This window comes from Theropithecus gelada, chromosome 1 (assembly GCF_003255815.1).
Source record: "Theropithecus gelada isolate Dixy chromosome 1, Tgel_1.0, whole genome shotgun sequence".
NCBI lineage: Eukaryota > Metazoa > Chordata > Mammalia > Primates > Cercopithecidae > Theropithecus > Theropithecus gelada.
The window spans coordinates 217,286,648-217,303,499 of record NC_037668.1 but is presented as its reverse complement, the minus strand read 5'-3'; the positions used below and the strand labels follow the sequence as shown (position 1 = coordinate 217,303,499).

At 39.7% G+C, this 16,852-nt stretch overlaps 1 protein-coding gene across 2 annotated transcripts in view; it reads left to right on the top strand.

The window, feature by feature from the left end:
• The window catches only part of AKT3 (AKT serine/threonine kinase 3), a 361,197-nt gene that overhangs the window by 335,403 nt on the left and 8,942 nt on the right, over nucleotides 1-16,852 (top strand). For both annotated transcript variants that reach the window (XM_025361843.1, XM_025361849.1), the window contains exon 13: nucleotides 13,209-13,311. In XM_025361843.1, coding sequence (XP_025217628.1) covers nucleotides 13,209-13,311 — 103 coding nt within the window. The remainder of the gene's footprint in view (nucleotides 1-13,208; nucleotides 13,312-16,852) is intronic.

Here is a 16,852-nt window from a genome sequence, read left to right as displayed (position 1 = left end):
TCCTTCTCTCCTCCCCTCCCCCCTCCCCTCCCCCCTCCCCTCCCCTCTCCCCTTCCCTCTCCCCTTCCTTCTCTCTCTTTCTTCTCACTTTTGGAAAATGTCCAAAACGTATAAAGTTCTGTTTGTTTTTTCATATTATTTTCCTGTGCTATTCAAATTGGATAATAATCTCTGCTGGTATATCAAGTGTACTGACTCTTACATAATCTCCAGTGTGCTCTAAGCTCATAGGGAGAATTTCTTATTTCAGATATTTTTTTTTTTAAATTTTAGGTTTTTCCATTTGGTCCTTTTCCTAATAGTTTCTGTGTCTCTGCTGAGATTTTCAACCTTTTTACTCATAAACATATTTTATTTTACGTCACTGAAGATAATTATAAAGTCGCTTTAAAATCTTTGTCTACTAATTTCAACATAAGATCATCACAGTATCAGTTTCCTTTGATATCTTTTTCTAGTGTATGGGTTCTGTCTCCTTTTTTTTTTTTAAATGCTGAGTCATTTTGGAATGGATCCTGGGCATTGTGACTGGTATGTTGTGCCTCTGAATTCGGTTATGTTGCAGCAAAGATACTGAATTTTGTATTTTCCTAGGCCAGTCATCATGGATGAACTCAAAGTGCAAACGCTTTCTTTTTTCCAGTGGGTTAAGATTTCAGGTTTGTTTATTTAGACATCATGAGGGAGCTTGGAGCCTGCCCTGTGCATGTGTGGTTTAGGAGTCAGCAGAGATTTGGGCAGACTCTATACTGAGGGTTGAGGGCTTTTTCTCTTTGGCTGCCTCTTTTCTGGAATTCCACCTCCCTCACTTTAAAGCTGCTGTACTTGTTCAAGCTCTGTCCTCTGATCGTTCATGGCAGTAGAACTGTGGGTGTCTGATTTAAGATTTTTACCCTAAATGGCATAAGCTGGGGTCCACCTTCAGGCCAAAAGCCATAAAAATGAGAAATTCATTTGGTACCGTTCCTTATTGCTAATGCCCACCTCCCCTTTAATACCTACCTGTTTTCAGTTGCTTCCCAGAACCCTTAGATTGTTTTCATGTTTTTTTCCTGAGGTTACAGTTACATGCAGGAGGGTTAATCCAGTCGGAGCTGCTTGACCATGATTGGAAGTGAAACTGAGTATTTGTTCTTAATTATGCATTATTGCATGCCAGATGTACACCTTTTCTTCATGTGACACAGCAATGTTTTGTATTCATGCAGGGAAATATCTCACAGATTCACATTTGTGCAACATTCTAAAGAGCTTGTGTGAGAGAGCTTATTTAAACAGTGTGAATTACCAGTGAATGTTATGGTTAGTTCAGTGCAGCCAAAACATAATTCGTGGCTGTTCCCCTTCTCTTTTGTCCCAATTCTCAGTCACAAATTCAGACCTCTTTTTAGAGAACGTGTAATTTCCTTACCTTTTGACAATGCCTTTTAGACTTCACTAGGGAGCTTGGAGGCTGCCCTGTGCATGCATGGTTCAGGAGTCAGCAGAGGCTGACGCCTGGTGAGTAGGCATCAATGGCCGAAACACCAAAGAACCTCCTGTGAAGATTTTATTGTGTTTACTCACTAAATATTTAGTGCTTATCTATTAAGTCATGCACAACATGACGATGCTTCAGTCAGCACACCGCATATACCACAGTGGTTCCATAAGATTATAATAGCATATTTTTACCGTACTTTTTCTACATTTAGATACACAAATGCTTACCATTGTGTTAAGTTGCCTACCGTATTCAGCACTGTAGCATGTACAGGGCTGTAGCCTAGGGGCAGAAGGCCATCCCATATGGCCTAGGTGTGTTGTAGGTTACACCATCAAGGCTTGTATATAAGTACACTCCATGATGTTTGACAATGACACAATCACCTAACATGCATTTCTCAGAAGAGATCCCTGTCATTAAGCGACCACAAACTGTAGTTTGTGGTAAGTATTATGCCAACAGCTAGCGTTGCAAAGATAGCTAAGATAAAGTCCCTGTCTTCAAGTTGCTTACAGTTTAGTAGAAGAGACATAAATAAGCAGGCGATTTACATTTTCATGTGATGTGGGTTGTGTTTCAGAGGTGATAGAAGTATTTTAGAGGTTGCCTGACCCAGATTTTAAGAGTAAAGGACCTGTTACAGAGGCTGCAGTTAGGATTGGGTTAAAATTAATTGGGCGGTAGTTGATATTGTGATGCTTTAGGATGACTTTAGTGTGAATATTTAGGGCCTCAGTGTTTTCATCTTAAAATGAGGGGATTGGACTAGATCTGTAAGATTATTTTCAATGTGACTATTTTGTCATTTATTTAAAGACACATTGAAGAGATGCTCAAAAAACATACTTATTTTTTCTAGGCTAACAGGAAGTACTCCTTGTGATTTCTTTGCCTGTTCCTGTTCTGATGTTTAGCTGCCCAGTACACACCTGCAAGGGAAGCCTTGGATATCCAATTGGGGTTCTGAAAGGGGTGTGTGTGTGTGTGTGTGTGTGTGTGTGTGTTTAGAACCTCATCTGCCCCCCTTGCTATTCTTTTACCCCTTTTTGGAGCCAGAGCTTCTGGGCATAGTAGCGTCTGGGCATAGTAGCTCCGGATAAATACGGGTTCTTTTCCCCAGTAGCTTCCTTGCCGAACATAGAAATTGCTGCCTGCCCCGTGCCTCAAATTGAACTTCTACCTCTTCCTCCCCAGCTTTTAAAGCCCCTGTCTTTCCTTCTCACCACAAATTCATCCCCCAACCCAAACGCTCCCTGCCACTGGGTCTCTCCAGCATTCATCTGATGTGGTGTTAAGAGAGTGGCTGGGGCTGTCAGTGCTAGAACCTGGACAGAGAGGGGGGGCGGGTCTTGGTTACATCATCTTTACAGAAATATAATATGAATTTCTCTATAAAAATAATAGATACTTGTTAGAAGCTTTAGTATTATATTTTTATATATTTCTGGTTTAAAAGACCTTAATGTTACTGCGTAGTTACCTACCTACATTATATAGCGTTTGTGTGTATGTGTGTGTATCTATTGAAACAGGTCCCAAGTTTTTTCCAGTTTATATGTAGGCTGCATTTTTCTTTTTTTCTTTTCTTTTTTTAATTTTTGAGCCAGGGTCTCTCTCTGTCACCCAGGGGAGTGCAGTGGTGCAATCACAGCTCACTTCACCCTCAGCCTTCCACCTCAGCCTCCCAAGTAGCTGGGATCACAGGCATGTGCTACCATACCTGGGTAATTTAAAAATTTTTTTTGTAGAGATGGAGTCTCTCTGTGTTACTCAGGCTAGTCTTGAACTCCTGGCCTCAAGTGATCTGCCCATCTTGGCCTCCCAAATTGTTGGAATTATAGATGTGAGCCACTGTGCCCAGCCTTCCCTATATAGGCTTTTATAACAAAATTAGCTTGTAAGTTGGAAATTGCCTTTATGTCATTTCTCCCCAGTTTACATACTTATTCAACTTTTGCTCATGTTCTTGAATATTTCTCATGAGAAATAGTGATTAATGGCTGCCACACTGCTGATGTTGGACAGTGCCTATAAAATCAGCTGAAGGAGGGAGAAAGTAGATTGTTTCACTAGGCTCTTAGTGAAGTTCCGATAGTTAGAATAGATGCAACTTGTCCAGAAACACTACTAATGCAATGTATTTTTGTTCCCCTCTCATGCCTTTTAAAAAGGCTCCCAGTGTTTCACTAATGAGAGCTCTTTTATTGTAATTTATAGGTGAATCCTCTCCAGGTATAACAGATCTTCAAATAATGTATCATAGCTATAGATATTTGTGAATAACATCACCTGTGCATAGACCTACAATCAGTAGGATGAGTGCTTATGAAGTTATTTTTGAATGAGAAAAATGTATCACCGAAAAGAAAATACAAGTTCCAATTTCTGGGGATTACTTTTTAAAGTAATGCAAATCATCCATATCATGTGTTAACAAACGCTTCAGAATTCCAGCAAGGAAAGCAGGTGTATTAATTAAACATTTAATGTCTTTTATAGCTAAAGTACTCATTTTGGCAGGTCTATTATGATACAATAGTGGTATATTAATTTGTTATATACCTTGGGCCCCTTGGTACATTTTATATAGGCACAAGATCAACAGCTTGAGCTTCAATTATTACTGTGTAGTTTTGTAAAAATGAAATATAATTATCGTGTCTAGTTTTATGTCAAGAAGAATTCACTGGTATGGCACAGCTTAGCATACAATGTAACTAAATAATGTATGCCATATATCCATTAGTTTTGTTATAAATAAATCCTCTTTTATACTCCTGCTTTTCCACTATGTGCACACCTACATATACACAAAGCGTGAAGCCAGTATTTAATAGAAATTAAATAAACCAGAATCTCCACCTGTGATTGACTACTTTCTCATGTTGTTTCAGAGAAGTGAAAATTACAGCACCAGATTACTATCTCTGGGAGATCTAAACATGCAATAGTGTTGGCAATTCTTTACAGCAAACATCTATTTTCGCTGATTTTGAACCCTATAAGCCAACACAAAGTGGTGGAAATAACCACAGTTGTTAAGGCAATTAAGATACCATAATCACTGTCTACATCAGCTGCCCCAGAAAGTTTCCAGTTCTCCACTCTGTTTCTTAAGCACCTGGAAGGAACAATAGAAGAAAGAATATAGAGATCTGATAGTAGCACGTGACCTGTTGCTAAGAAAGGTCTGTGGAGTCTCTTAGCTTCAGAGACCTTGGTGTTCATGTATACCCCCGTGTGGTCATTCCAGCCGTACCAGAAATACCAAATGTGACTTACTCTAACAACCTTCAGAAAATTCTCTCTGTTCTTTCACTGACATTTTTAGGAAGATAGTAAATGGTAGAGTGATTTCATAACATTTAAAATTTGATAAAAGATCAGTGTGGAAAGGATCTAGGGTGCTTCAACTTTGCTGTCACCATATGGACTTCAAGTTGCATATTTCCAGTGAAATGAAATTGATGTCTTGAACCCAGAAACTTTATTGTCTTGTTTAAGATCACTGGATAGTACATTTTCTGAAAGCAAATTGTTTTTCAAATAAAGATTTGTTTCAAGTTTAGTGCATTTGTCAGAAAAATACGTTGTTTGCAGTTAATGACACTATAGCTATTCATTGAGTTGATCCATAAAAGTAGCTGAGATTTACAGAAATATTTATGACTATCCTTTCTAAATGGGAATTTACATTCTGTTGATACAGAAATGTTTTGAGAGATGTGGTTAGAGAAAAAGAAGAGATGAAGATTCTGGTTTAAAGCTGAAATAGGAAATTAATGTGTTAATGTGCTAGGGCTGCTATAACAAAATACCACAGACTGGGTGGTTTAAACAACAGGAATTCGTTTTCTCACATTTCTGGCTAAAGTCCAAGATCAAGGTACAGGCAGGGTTAGTTTCTTCTGAGGTGTCTTTCCTTGGCTTGCAGAAGGCCGTCTTCTCCCTGTGTCTTCATGTGGTTTTTCCTTAGTGTGTCTACTTGTGTGTCCAAATTTCCTCTTCTTGTAAAGATACCAGATTGAGTTAAGACACACCCTTATATCTCATTTTAATGCAGTTACTTTTTTAAAGGCCTTATCTCCAGATAGAGTCACATTTTGAGGTACTTGGGGTTAGGGCTTAAACATACTAATTTTGGGGGGACACATTTCAACCTATAATAATATAATATTTGAAATTCGTTCAGCTATTATTTAAAGTAAATATGAGGGGACTTCAAAAAGTTCATGGAAAATGGTATTAAAAGATAAAAACAGAAAATATAAACTTTATTTCTCAACAGAAGCTCCATCAAGTTCAAGATACTTTTGTAAGCCATGATACCAGCTAGTTAGTTCATCCCTAAAGAGCTGAACGTCCTGGTAATTTACCTATATGTCAGTGCAGTCTTTAAGTGAAGAAAAACTAGTTCTCTTTAAAAGCTTTTTTAAGTTTAGGGGAAAAATAAGTCAGAAGGAGCCAAATCAGGACTGTAAGGTGGATGCCTAATGGTTTCCCATGAAAGCTCATGAAAGTACCCCTGTTTAATGAGAGGAATTAAGCAGGAGCATTATGCTGGTGGAGGAGGACTCTCTGGTGAAGCTTTCCTGGAAGTTTTTCTGCTAAAGCTTTGGCTAACTTTCTCCAGGTGTTATCATTCTCTGGCCCTCCAGAAAGTCAATAAGCAAAATGCCTTGAGCACCCAAAAGACTATTGCCATGACCTTTGCCCTTGACCTGTCCAATATTGCTTTGACTGGACCATTGCCACTTCTTCATACCCATTGCTTTATCTTGAGGATTATACTGATAGAACCATGTTTCAACTCCCGTTACAATTCTTCAAAGACATGCTTCAGGATCTTTATTTCACTTGTTTAAAATTTCCATTGAAAGTTCTGCTCTTGTCTACAGCCGATCTGGATGCAACGGTTTTGGCCCCCATCGAGTGGAAAGTTTGCTCAACTTAAATTTTTCAGTCAGAATTCTGTAAGCGGAACCAGATGAGATGTCTATGGTATTGGCTATTGTTTCTGCTGTTAATCACTGGTCGTCTTGAATTAGGGCACAAACAAGATTAATTTTTCCCTTGCAAATTGATGTGGATGGTCTGTCGCTGCGGGCTTCATCTTCCACATTGTCTTGTCCCTTTTTAAAATAAGTTACCCATTTTTAGACTGCTGATTTATTTGGGGCATACTTCCCATAACTTTTCATAAAGCATCAGTGATTTAATCATTCTTCCACCCAAGCTTCACCACGAATTTAATGTTTGTTCTTGCTTTGATTTTAGAATTCATGTTGCTCTTACAGGGGCTCTTTCCAAACTGACGTCTTATCCTTCTTAGTGCCTCAAACTTGATCCTGTACAGACATGTTACAACAAGTTAGTGTGAGTTAATTTTGGTGCAGAAATTTTTTGAAATCTGTGCATGGTTTTTTCATAATACACATTTTCCATAAACTTTATGAAGACTACTCAGGAATATTATATATTCTAGAAATTGGTAATGAAATCTAAAGTTGGGGCATCCTGATGATTTTTACGGGACTGCTTCTGTTCAAGTACTGTGGCAATTTTTTTTTTCTTTTTTTTTGTTGGAGTCTTGCTCTGTCACCCAGGCTGGGGTGCAATGGCACAATCTCAGCTCACTGCAACCTCTGCCTCCCAGGTTCCAGCGATTCTCCTGCCTCAGCCTCCCAAGTAGCTGGGACTACAGGCATGTGCCACTACACCCAACTAATCTTTATATTTTTAATAGAGATGGGGTTTCACCATGTTGGCCAGTCTGGTCTCAAACTCCTGATCAGCCTGCCTCAGACTCCCAAAGTGCTGGGATTACAGGCGTGAGCCACCATGCCCAACCGTACTGAGGCAGTCTTTTACAAGCCCTACCCCACAACGTTCCCCATATACATAATGTAGGGTCTTTGCTTCCTCTACAAATGTTTATATTACACTGAGTTGTCTTCACCTTCAGGGACAGGGGGAGTGGAAGGGGGAATAATGCTTCCCAGAATGAATATCTTGACTGACTAATTTGTAGAGAAACAATCAAAAGCAAAAGTAGTTTTCATTCAAAGCCTTCACATTGTAAATGCTACAGTAGAAAGACCTTGAGATCAAGAGACCTAGGTTTTTGCCACTCCAGTTCTTATTTGTATAATTTTTGGCAAGCCATTTAACCAGTGTCAGCTTTAATTTCCTAATCTCTAAAAAGATATGCTACGTGCTCACTGACATCTTACTCCACTCCAAGATTTAATGATTGATTCATTTATTCTGCAAATATTGTTGAATGCTACTATGTGGCAAAGACTGTTTTAGGGGTTGGGAATACCACATTAGTGCAACACAAAGTTCCAGATGAGACAGGTGGGAAACAAATAGCAAGATGGTAAATTTAATCTTAATTATATCAATAATCACATTAAATGTAAATGTTCTAAACACCACAATTGAAAGACAGAGATTAGACTTGGTAAAAAGCAAGAACTACCTATACGCTGCTTATAAGAAATCAATTTTAAATGTGAGATATAAGTAGATTAGAAGCAATAGAACAGAAAATTATATACTATGCTCACCCTAATCAAAAGAAAACTAGAGTGCTATATTAAATCATACGAAGTAGATTTCAAAGCAAGTAATATTGCTGGAGAAAAGGAGGATTATTTCATAATAATTAAGGGAGTCATTTCATCAAGAAGTATTAACCATCTTAGTTATGCATCTAATAACAAAACTTCAAAATATATGAAGCAAAAACTAATATAACTATAAGGAAAAATAGACAAATTTACAATTACTATTAGACGTTTCAATACCCATCTTCAAATAATTGATACAGCAATTGGAGAGAAATTGGTAAGATTATAGACAGCTTGGGCAATACTATCAATCAGCTTGATCTAATTGACATTTATGAAACACGCTACCCAATAACATAAGAACACTTATTTTTCTCAAGGTCACAGATCATTTACCACAGTCTACCATATGTTGAGCAAAACAACTCCATGAATTTTAAAGGATTTAGCTACTGTAAAACATATTCTCTTTGAAGGAAATGAAATTAAAAAGACACAGAAAGATATATGGAAAATCCCCAAGTTCTTGGAAACTAAATACTAAATAATCCATGGATCAAAGAAGAAATCAAAGGGAAATTAGAAAGTATTTTGAATGGACTGAAAATGAAAACACAACATGTTTAGCTGTGATATAGTACTAAATAAAATTTATAGTACTAAAAGATATTTTTAAATATTAGAAAAGAAGAAAAGTGTAAGATTAATGACCTTAGCTTCTATGTTAAGAAACTAGGACTGGGCACAGTAGCTCACAACTATACTCAGTACTTTTGAAGGCCAAGGTAGAGGAGTTCTAGACTAGTCTGGACAACATAGTGAGATCCCATCTCTGAATAATAAAATATTAGCTGGGCATACTGGTGCGCACCTGTGGTCATAGCTACTCAGGAGGCTGAGGCAGGAGGATTGCTTGAGGCCAGGAGTTTGAAGCTTCAGTGAACTATGATCACAACACTATACTCCAGCCTGGGTGACAGAGTCAGATTTTGTCTCTAAGAAAGACAAAAAAGGAATTATAAAAACAAGAACAAATTAAATGCAGTGTAAACAGAACAAAGGAAATAAAGATTGGGATAGCAATCGATGAAACAGAAACAAAAAATCATAGAGAAAATTGATGAAAGAAAAACTGGGCTTTTGAGAAGATCATTAAAATGGATGTATTTCTCACCTGACTGAATAGAAAAGTGAGAAGACAAATAATAAACGTTGACACTGCTACAGATTATATTGGTATTAAGTGGATAATATAGAAACATTATGTATAACTTTATGCCAATAAATTCAACTCTTTGGCTAAAATGGACACATATCTTGAAAGATACAAATTACCAAGAAGAAATAGATGTCATGGATAGCCTTGTACCTACTAAAGAAATTATAATTGTGGTTAAGATCCTTCTGACAAAGACACCAGACCCACCCACATATTTTCACCAATGAAGTCTACCAAACATTTAAGGAATATTATCAATTCTATACAAATTATTCCAGAAAATTGAAGATGAGAGAATATTTCTCATTTCATTCTGTGAGGCAGGTACTAACTTGACATCAGTATGCAAAGAGATTTTTCTTTTTTTTTTTTTGAGACAGAGTCTGTCTCAGACTGTCTCAGACTCTGTCGCCCAGACTGGAGTGCAGTGGCACCATCTCAGCTCATGGCAAGCTCTGCCTCCCGGGTTCACGCCATTTTCCTGAGTAGCTGGGACTACAGGCGCCCGCCACCATACCCGCCCGGCTAATTTTTTGTATTTTTAGTAGAGACGGAGATTTCACCGTGTTAGCCAGGATGGTCTCGATCTCCTGACCTCGTGATCTGCCTGCCTCGGCCTAAGTGCTGGGATTACAGGCCTGAGCCACCACGCCTGGCCTGCAAAGAGATTTTTAAAAGAATGCTATAGACCAATATTCTTAATGAACATATATGCTAAAATGTTTAATTTAATTTTAGCAAATTAAATCTAACAATAGATACAAAGAACCACTAACAGTGTGGTCTATTCTAGGAATAAAAGATTGATTTAACATTCAAAACCAATCACTATAGTTCACCTATTAACAGAGTAAGAAGGAAATGATTATATCAAATGATGCAAAGAAAAAATCAAGAAAAATTCATCCTTTTAAAAATTTATTTAAACAAAAAATGAAACGCTCTGAGTGAATTAGGAATTAGAATTGTTTTTTAACATAAAGGAAAACAATTTGACAGTTTCTGGAAAAGTCAAATGTATACCTACCATATGGCCCAGCCATTCCACTCCTTAGTATTTGTCCTAAATTAAATCATATGTCTACACAAAGACTTGGACGTAAAAGTTAATAGCAATTTTGTTTGTAAGTGCCCCAAACTGGAAACAGCCCCGATGTTCACTGACAGATGAGTGGGTCAATTGTGATACATCTGTGTACTGAAATATGACCCAGCAAAGTGGGCAAACTATTGATACCTGCGGTGACATGGATGAATATCAAAGTAATCATGCTAAATGAACGAGACAGACAAAGGGTACATACTATATGATTCATTTGCATAAAATTCTTAAACATACAAGCAAGTCAGTTACGGCAGAAAGTATGCCAGTCATGGCCTGCAGGGGATGGGAGGATGGAAGCACACATGGGCACAAGAAGACGTTTAAAGTGGTAGATGTTTTCACCATGTTGATTTTGGTGACAGTTTCATGGGTATATACATATGTCAAAACATATCAGCTGCCTGTTTTTCTTTTTTCTTTTCTTTTTTTTTTTTTTTGAGAGGGTTTTACTCTTTTGCCCAGGCTAGGTTGAAGTGCAATGGCATAATCTTGGCTCACTGCAACCTCTGCCTCCTGGGCTGAAGTGATCCTTCCACCTCAGCCTCCCAAGTAGCTGGGACTACAGGCACACGCTGCCACACCCAGCCCAAGTTGTATATTCTTAACGTGGGCTGTTTATGTTAATTACTCATCAATAAACTTTTTTTAAAGTCCTTGCCTTCGTGGAACTTACATTTTATTGATGATGACATTGACAGTAACAAACAAATCTACGTATATCATATGTGGTATACGTGCCTGTGTATCAGATGTTGCAAAGTCTCGAAGAAAAAGCAATGTGAAGATAGAAAGTGAGGGGGAGGATAGCTGTTTAATATAAGAAGGTGGTCAGGAAAGTCCTCAGTACATGTGGCATTTGAAACAGAGACTATTTTAAGCTCTCCTGTAATCTTTTGAAAACTGTTAAGAGAGGTTTCAGTTTGTTAAAGTTACAGATGATCATTCTCTCATCTAAAAGGACAAGTTTCCCCTGACTTGAAGGCAAATTTAAATTTCTGACATCACAAAGAACCAGATGAAAAGGGGGGAGCAGAGGTAAGCAAAACCTACTCCTAGTGCCCAAGAGAAGCCGATTCCAGCCACAGGAATTTCTTGTGGTTAACTTTTGATTGGAAGGATAAAGACCTATTTTGTGAACATCTGTAGAATAGTAAATCAGAAAAACCCAACCAGAATTCCAGTCTTCCAGTTTCCTGTCAGATAGGGGCAATTACCCCTGGGTTTTCTTAAAAAAAAAAAAAAAAAATCGTTCCAGCCTCTGTCGCCTCTGGTGTTCCCCGTGCATGTGCATGTGATATGTGATGCTGGTGAAGACAGTGCACTTAGCCCGAGAGTCAGAGGGAGGGTTTCTAGCAGTGGTGTGACCTGCTTGCTCATGTCCAGGGAGCCAGCAGAGCAGCTAGAAAGAAACTTGGTCTGGCACCATGGCAGGCTCTGCTTACCACTAGCAGAGGAGTTTGTTTCAGGTCAGGGATTAGTAGCCATTACCAGCTGATCAGTGGAATGTAGAGTTGGTTCATCCTCAAAGCTTGACAGTCATGAAGACCTTAGAATAGCTGTGTGCTGGGGGCAAACAAAGAATTTTAAAAAGAAGAGATTAAGAATGCTTTGTAGCATGCACCATAAACTGAAATGTGGTCCTTTATTTTGAAAACCTGCTTTTAATTCTGCTCATCCCACGATTCTTAAAAATATAGTTCTGTCTAGAGAATAGTTTAAAGATTTCGCCTTATTATTTAACATAAATTTGGTGACAGAAAGAGTGGGAAAATGCACTGATCTCAAGCCAATTGTGTATTTGTTTCTGTAAAATTTGTATAAAACATGCTGATTTCTGTCATTCTGTTTGCCATGTTCCTATCCCCATGAGAACCGTATTCTAAAGCAGCATCCCCTGTTCTGAATGATGCTCTGCAGAGCACATACTCTGACCCTAATGCTCTGGCTCTGGGCATCCTGTGCTAGAAGGAACCTGTGGGTTCCACCTATCCCTGAAGGCTAGAGCCCTGAGACGCAGAAGCCTCATGTTAGTTTCTTCTCCCTCCCAACCAGCAGAGGTTCACAGGGCTCCGGCTCCTGAGACCTCCGGTTCCCCAAGACTTTCTTCCACCCCCGCCTCCCCCACCCCCATGCCTGCCACAGGTGCAACTTGAATGAGATGATTCCTGCCCTGTCAATCCCAGAGGAGCTACTCTTAATCTCTTCTGGGCTGTGGTCCCTTTTGAGGATCTGATGAAAGCTGTGGGCAAAAATTTGCGTGTAACTGCAGGGGCTGCCAAGAAACCCTTTTCCAGAGCAGGGCGGGCATTGATGCCCACTTCCTATCAGCAAATTCTTAGCAAAGTCCAAAATTGTAGTTCTTTACGAAGGGAAAGGCAGCACTCTCGTCCGTACCCTGGTGGTAGCTGTATTATTAAGTTGTATCTTTGTTAATACCTTCTTCAGCTAGTACTAGAAAGAGGCTGCCCGGAGAGGAGCCCACGTCCTGGCACACTGCTCCCTGTCAATATGGTTTTGCATGTATGTTTGTTATTGGGGGGAAAAACCAGGACAGATTTTTCAATATCCCTCTCCCGTCCTATTCTGTGGTTTTCCTTTGTTGTTTTTCGTGATCCATTAGATTTTATACAGAACCACCAATTACCCACCGGTTTGTTTAGACTATTGACTGGGAAGCCAAATATCATGTCCCCCTTACACAGCGACTCAGCATTGTAGACTTTTGTTCTGTTCATTTAACTACATGCTCTCTGCATTTTTCCCAGAAAGGAATTTTCCTGAATTGAAATCAGTTAATAAAACTCTTTTTCTTTCTTTTTACAGCTTGTACCTCCTTTTAAACCTCAAGTAACATCTGAGACAGATACTAGATATTTTGATGAAGAATTTACAGCTCAGACTATTACAATAACACCACCTGAAAAATGTAAGTAAATTTAGAAGGCAATTGATAAATTTCTAATATAATTTCTTCTAATGTAATTGAAGAAAACAGTCTTCTAAAAACTCATCTGATATTTTCAAGATCAAATTCCACAGTGACTTACTCCATTCTATTTAAGAATATTGAATATTGAATTGAATTTAAGAACATTGAGTTCCCAGTGGAAATATCAAAAGACAGGTAATATCAAAGGACTGCAAGGAATGCTTTTCTGGGTAGGATAAATTATATATAGAGAAATTGTAGATGAAATTACAGACTAGCCCTTCCTTACTGTTCTCCAATAGATTCTTTTGACACCAACTGAAAGGACTGTGAAATAGAGACTCCCCTCTTTCCTAGACTTCGTTCATTCCCACATCGCCTTCAGAATTTTGCCAATTCTGGCCTCCTACTTACTTAATAGTTTTAAAATTCACTTAGAGTCACTCCTTTTTACTTAGCTCTCTCTTAAATAGCATTATCTGTGAGGACATAATTTAGTTTGCTGGTTCTTTTGAATACATATAAATTACATATTTCTGAAAACTATGTGTTCATGTACCACTTCAAGTCAATTCATATACATTAGTATGTCTCACACTTAGAGAAATTCCATAAATCAGTGGAGCTGTAATGAGGGAAAAGGTGATCAGACATAATTGATAAACATTTTCATGCTGACAGAGGTCTGTGTGTATCATCACTAACTTAGGAATGTGAATACGATTGCGTTTCGGGGCAATATTTGGAGGGCTGCAAGGATGCTTCAAGTCACACATTTTTTGGTTCACATCATAGTTTTTCTCTCCTTTTCTTTTCGATTCCTTTCCTATATGTCTTCTCTTCTCATTCCTTTTTCGGAGGCAGATTCATCAATAGTGCTGATGTGGACTCAGTGTCCAGGAGAGGGGAGGTTGGAGGCTAATGCTGTGCCCAACATAGTCACAGGTGACAGATTCTCCTGTCAAGAGGCAAACAAGGGGTCATGTGGGCCAAGAGGTCTTAATATGGGGACCATGGTCTGGCGACAAGGGGACTGTGAACACCCTGAAAGTGAAGATATAATTGTGTGTGTGTGCTTTTCTTTCTTTAGATTCACATAAAGTTAAGGTGCTCCAGGTCCTGAAGTTGGATCAGCCATAGTCAGGGAGCAGGGCTTACCAACTTGACCGATGTCCAGTCTAAGTTGTGAAATATCAGTACATTGAAGTGAGCTACTCATGGTCTATCCTGTGGTGAGGCAGAGTTTCCACTCAGTCCTGTGCCATTGCTAGAATTTTAGAATCACTAAGAGTCACTGACAGACAGTGTTGGAAAGCCTGTGGAGTCATGGGCAAGTAGCTCAGGGCTGAGTAGAAATAATGGGCATAGGCCTTGGCCTCTGTCCCCAGCATGGACTGTGGCATTAGAATTGTCCAAAATGCTAGGTAACACCAGTGAGTTTTTGGATCCGCCCATGGGCAGTTCCTGCCATAGAGCCTTTGCTAGGCCCTTTCATTTGGATATAATCCTAACTGTAATCAGACCACACCATTCCTCTGCTTAAAACCTTCCAGTGCCATTCCATTGCAGTCTAAATCCAATTTGCTCACACTGGTTTGCACAGCACTGACTGATCTGGGCTCTGTCCACCTCTCTGACCTCTTCCTGCTCCATCTTCCCCCACTGTCCCTGGGTTCCAGCCACACCTTGAACGTGCCACAGGTCACCATGCCTCAGGCTCTGGGTACGGTATTTATGGTGTCCATGCCTGGAATGCTCTTCTTCCCTGATCTTACATGGACGGCTCCTTCTTGTCCTTCAGCTCTAAGCTTGCATGTCATTCCATCAGAGAGCCTTCTTTGACCTCCTAGTCTGAAGAACATCAGTCTGACAACACTCCCTCCCACCCTTCATTCTCTACACTGGCACCTTTACTTGCTGGTATTTTTCTGTTTGTTTGCTTAGTGTCTCTTTCTCCCACTAATGTGCAGTGGGTTGGAGAGGAAGGATCTAGTTTGTCTCATTCGTTGTTAGCCCAAGCTCCTGGTTAGATGCCTGGCACAGTGTGCATATTCAATAATACTTGTTAGGCGCATAAATAAACAGAATGTGGTGAGGGCCTAAGAACTTCAGAGCTGGGAGGACACCCAGGTTTGCCTCCCCTCTGAATATCCAAAGCAGACATTGGGAAGGTCCTGACAGGTCTCTGTCCTCAGTCTCAGCCTCTTTGAGAAAGTTTCTATTCTTAAATAGAGCATTTGGCATTTGCATACTCTTTAGAGCAAGTAAATACGTTATTTTGGAAGTCGTAGAAATAGGAAGGCTCTAACATATCAGGAGTAGATATTTTACTTCAGAAAGCTAAAAGTGAAATCCCAATTTGGGACCCAGAGTGAGGCTGAAAAAGCCCAGGACTCAGACCTGGGGAACCCGTCTTATGTCCTGCCTCTGCCCCGTACAGCTCTGGGCGATGGCCGGTCACTTTGTCCTCTGCAGAAGCGGGGAGTAGGGCTGATCCTCTCTCGGTGGCCTGTTTTTGGCCTCCTGTGTGCCTGAGAAATTTAGGAGAGGCACTGAGAGCTCTGCAAATTTGAATCACCCTATTTTCAATTCTGCTCAAGCACCAGATTGGTTAGTCCATAGTATTACTGTGTGCTGTGGTCCAGTCCATTTCGGGGGACGATAGGCCCGACCCAGCGAGCGCCTGGCTGCAGGAGCGGCGTAGTGGAGGGCTGGCATAGTGGAGGGCCGGCGGACAGGGCCAACTAATGCTGTGCTCGGAAATGTGGGACTGGAAAGACCAGAGCAAATCAAAATAGATTTGGTTACAAATAAGGTCAATTAGAAACTGTTGTATATGCCTCTTAGTTATTTTTTCATGATTGACTTGAATTTCAAAGCCCTAGCTTTCAAGGACCAGAATCTCTACGAAATTCATCTTACCTGCCTTATTCCTTACACCACACCCACGGGGCACTTGTCCTGATGAGAATTTGTCGTTAGTTTGCATTTTATTGCTCAATTTCTAGGACTTCTAAAATGAGACTGAAATGTTAGAAAGTGTTAGAAGTCCCCCAGCACAGTTTCTAGAACATAATTTGAACCTAGTTCCTTGGCTTCATTAATCAGCAATATAAAAGCCATCAAGAATGTTTTTCCTGGCATGTCATATTTTACCACTGACAGCAACTCCATTATTAAATAACATATGTCCTTTCAGACATGGGTCATGCTGTAAAAGCCCTACAACCTTGGTGTCTTTAAATGATCATAGGTTCACTTCTAGATTGAGACAGAGATACCTACGAAGCCTGTACATTGTAGTAACTTCCAAGATGGTTCTCAAAATCCGCCTGCAATTGTCGGCCCACGGAAGTCTGGCTTTTTGTCTAGGCACAGTGGTGCACGCCTCACCTGAGGTCAGGAGGAGCCTGAGATGAGCCTGGCCAACATGGTGAAACCCCCTCTCTACAAAAAAATACAAAAATTAGCCAGGCGTGGGGCCGCATGCATGTGATTCCAGCTACTCGGGAGGCTGAGGCAGGAGAATCGCTTGAAC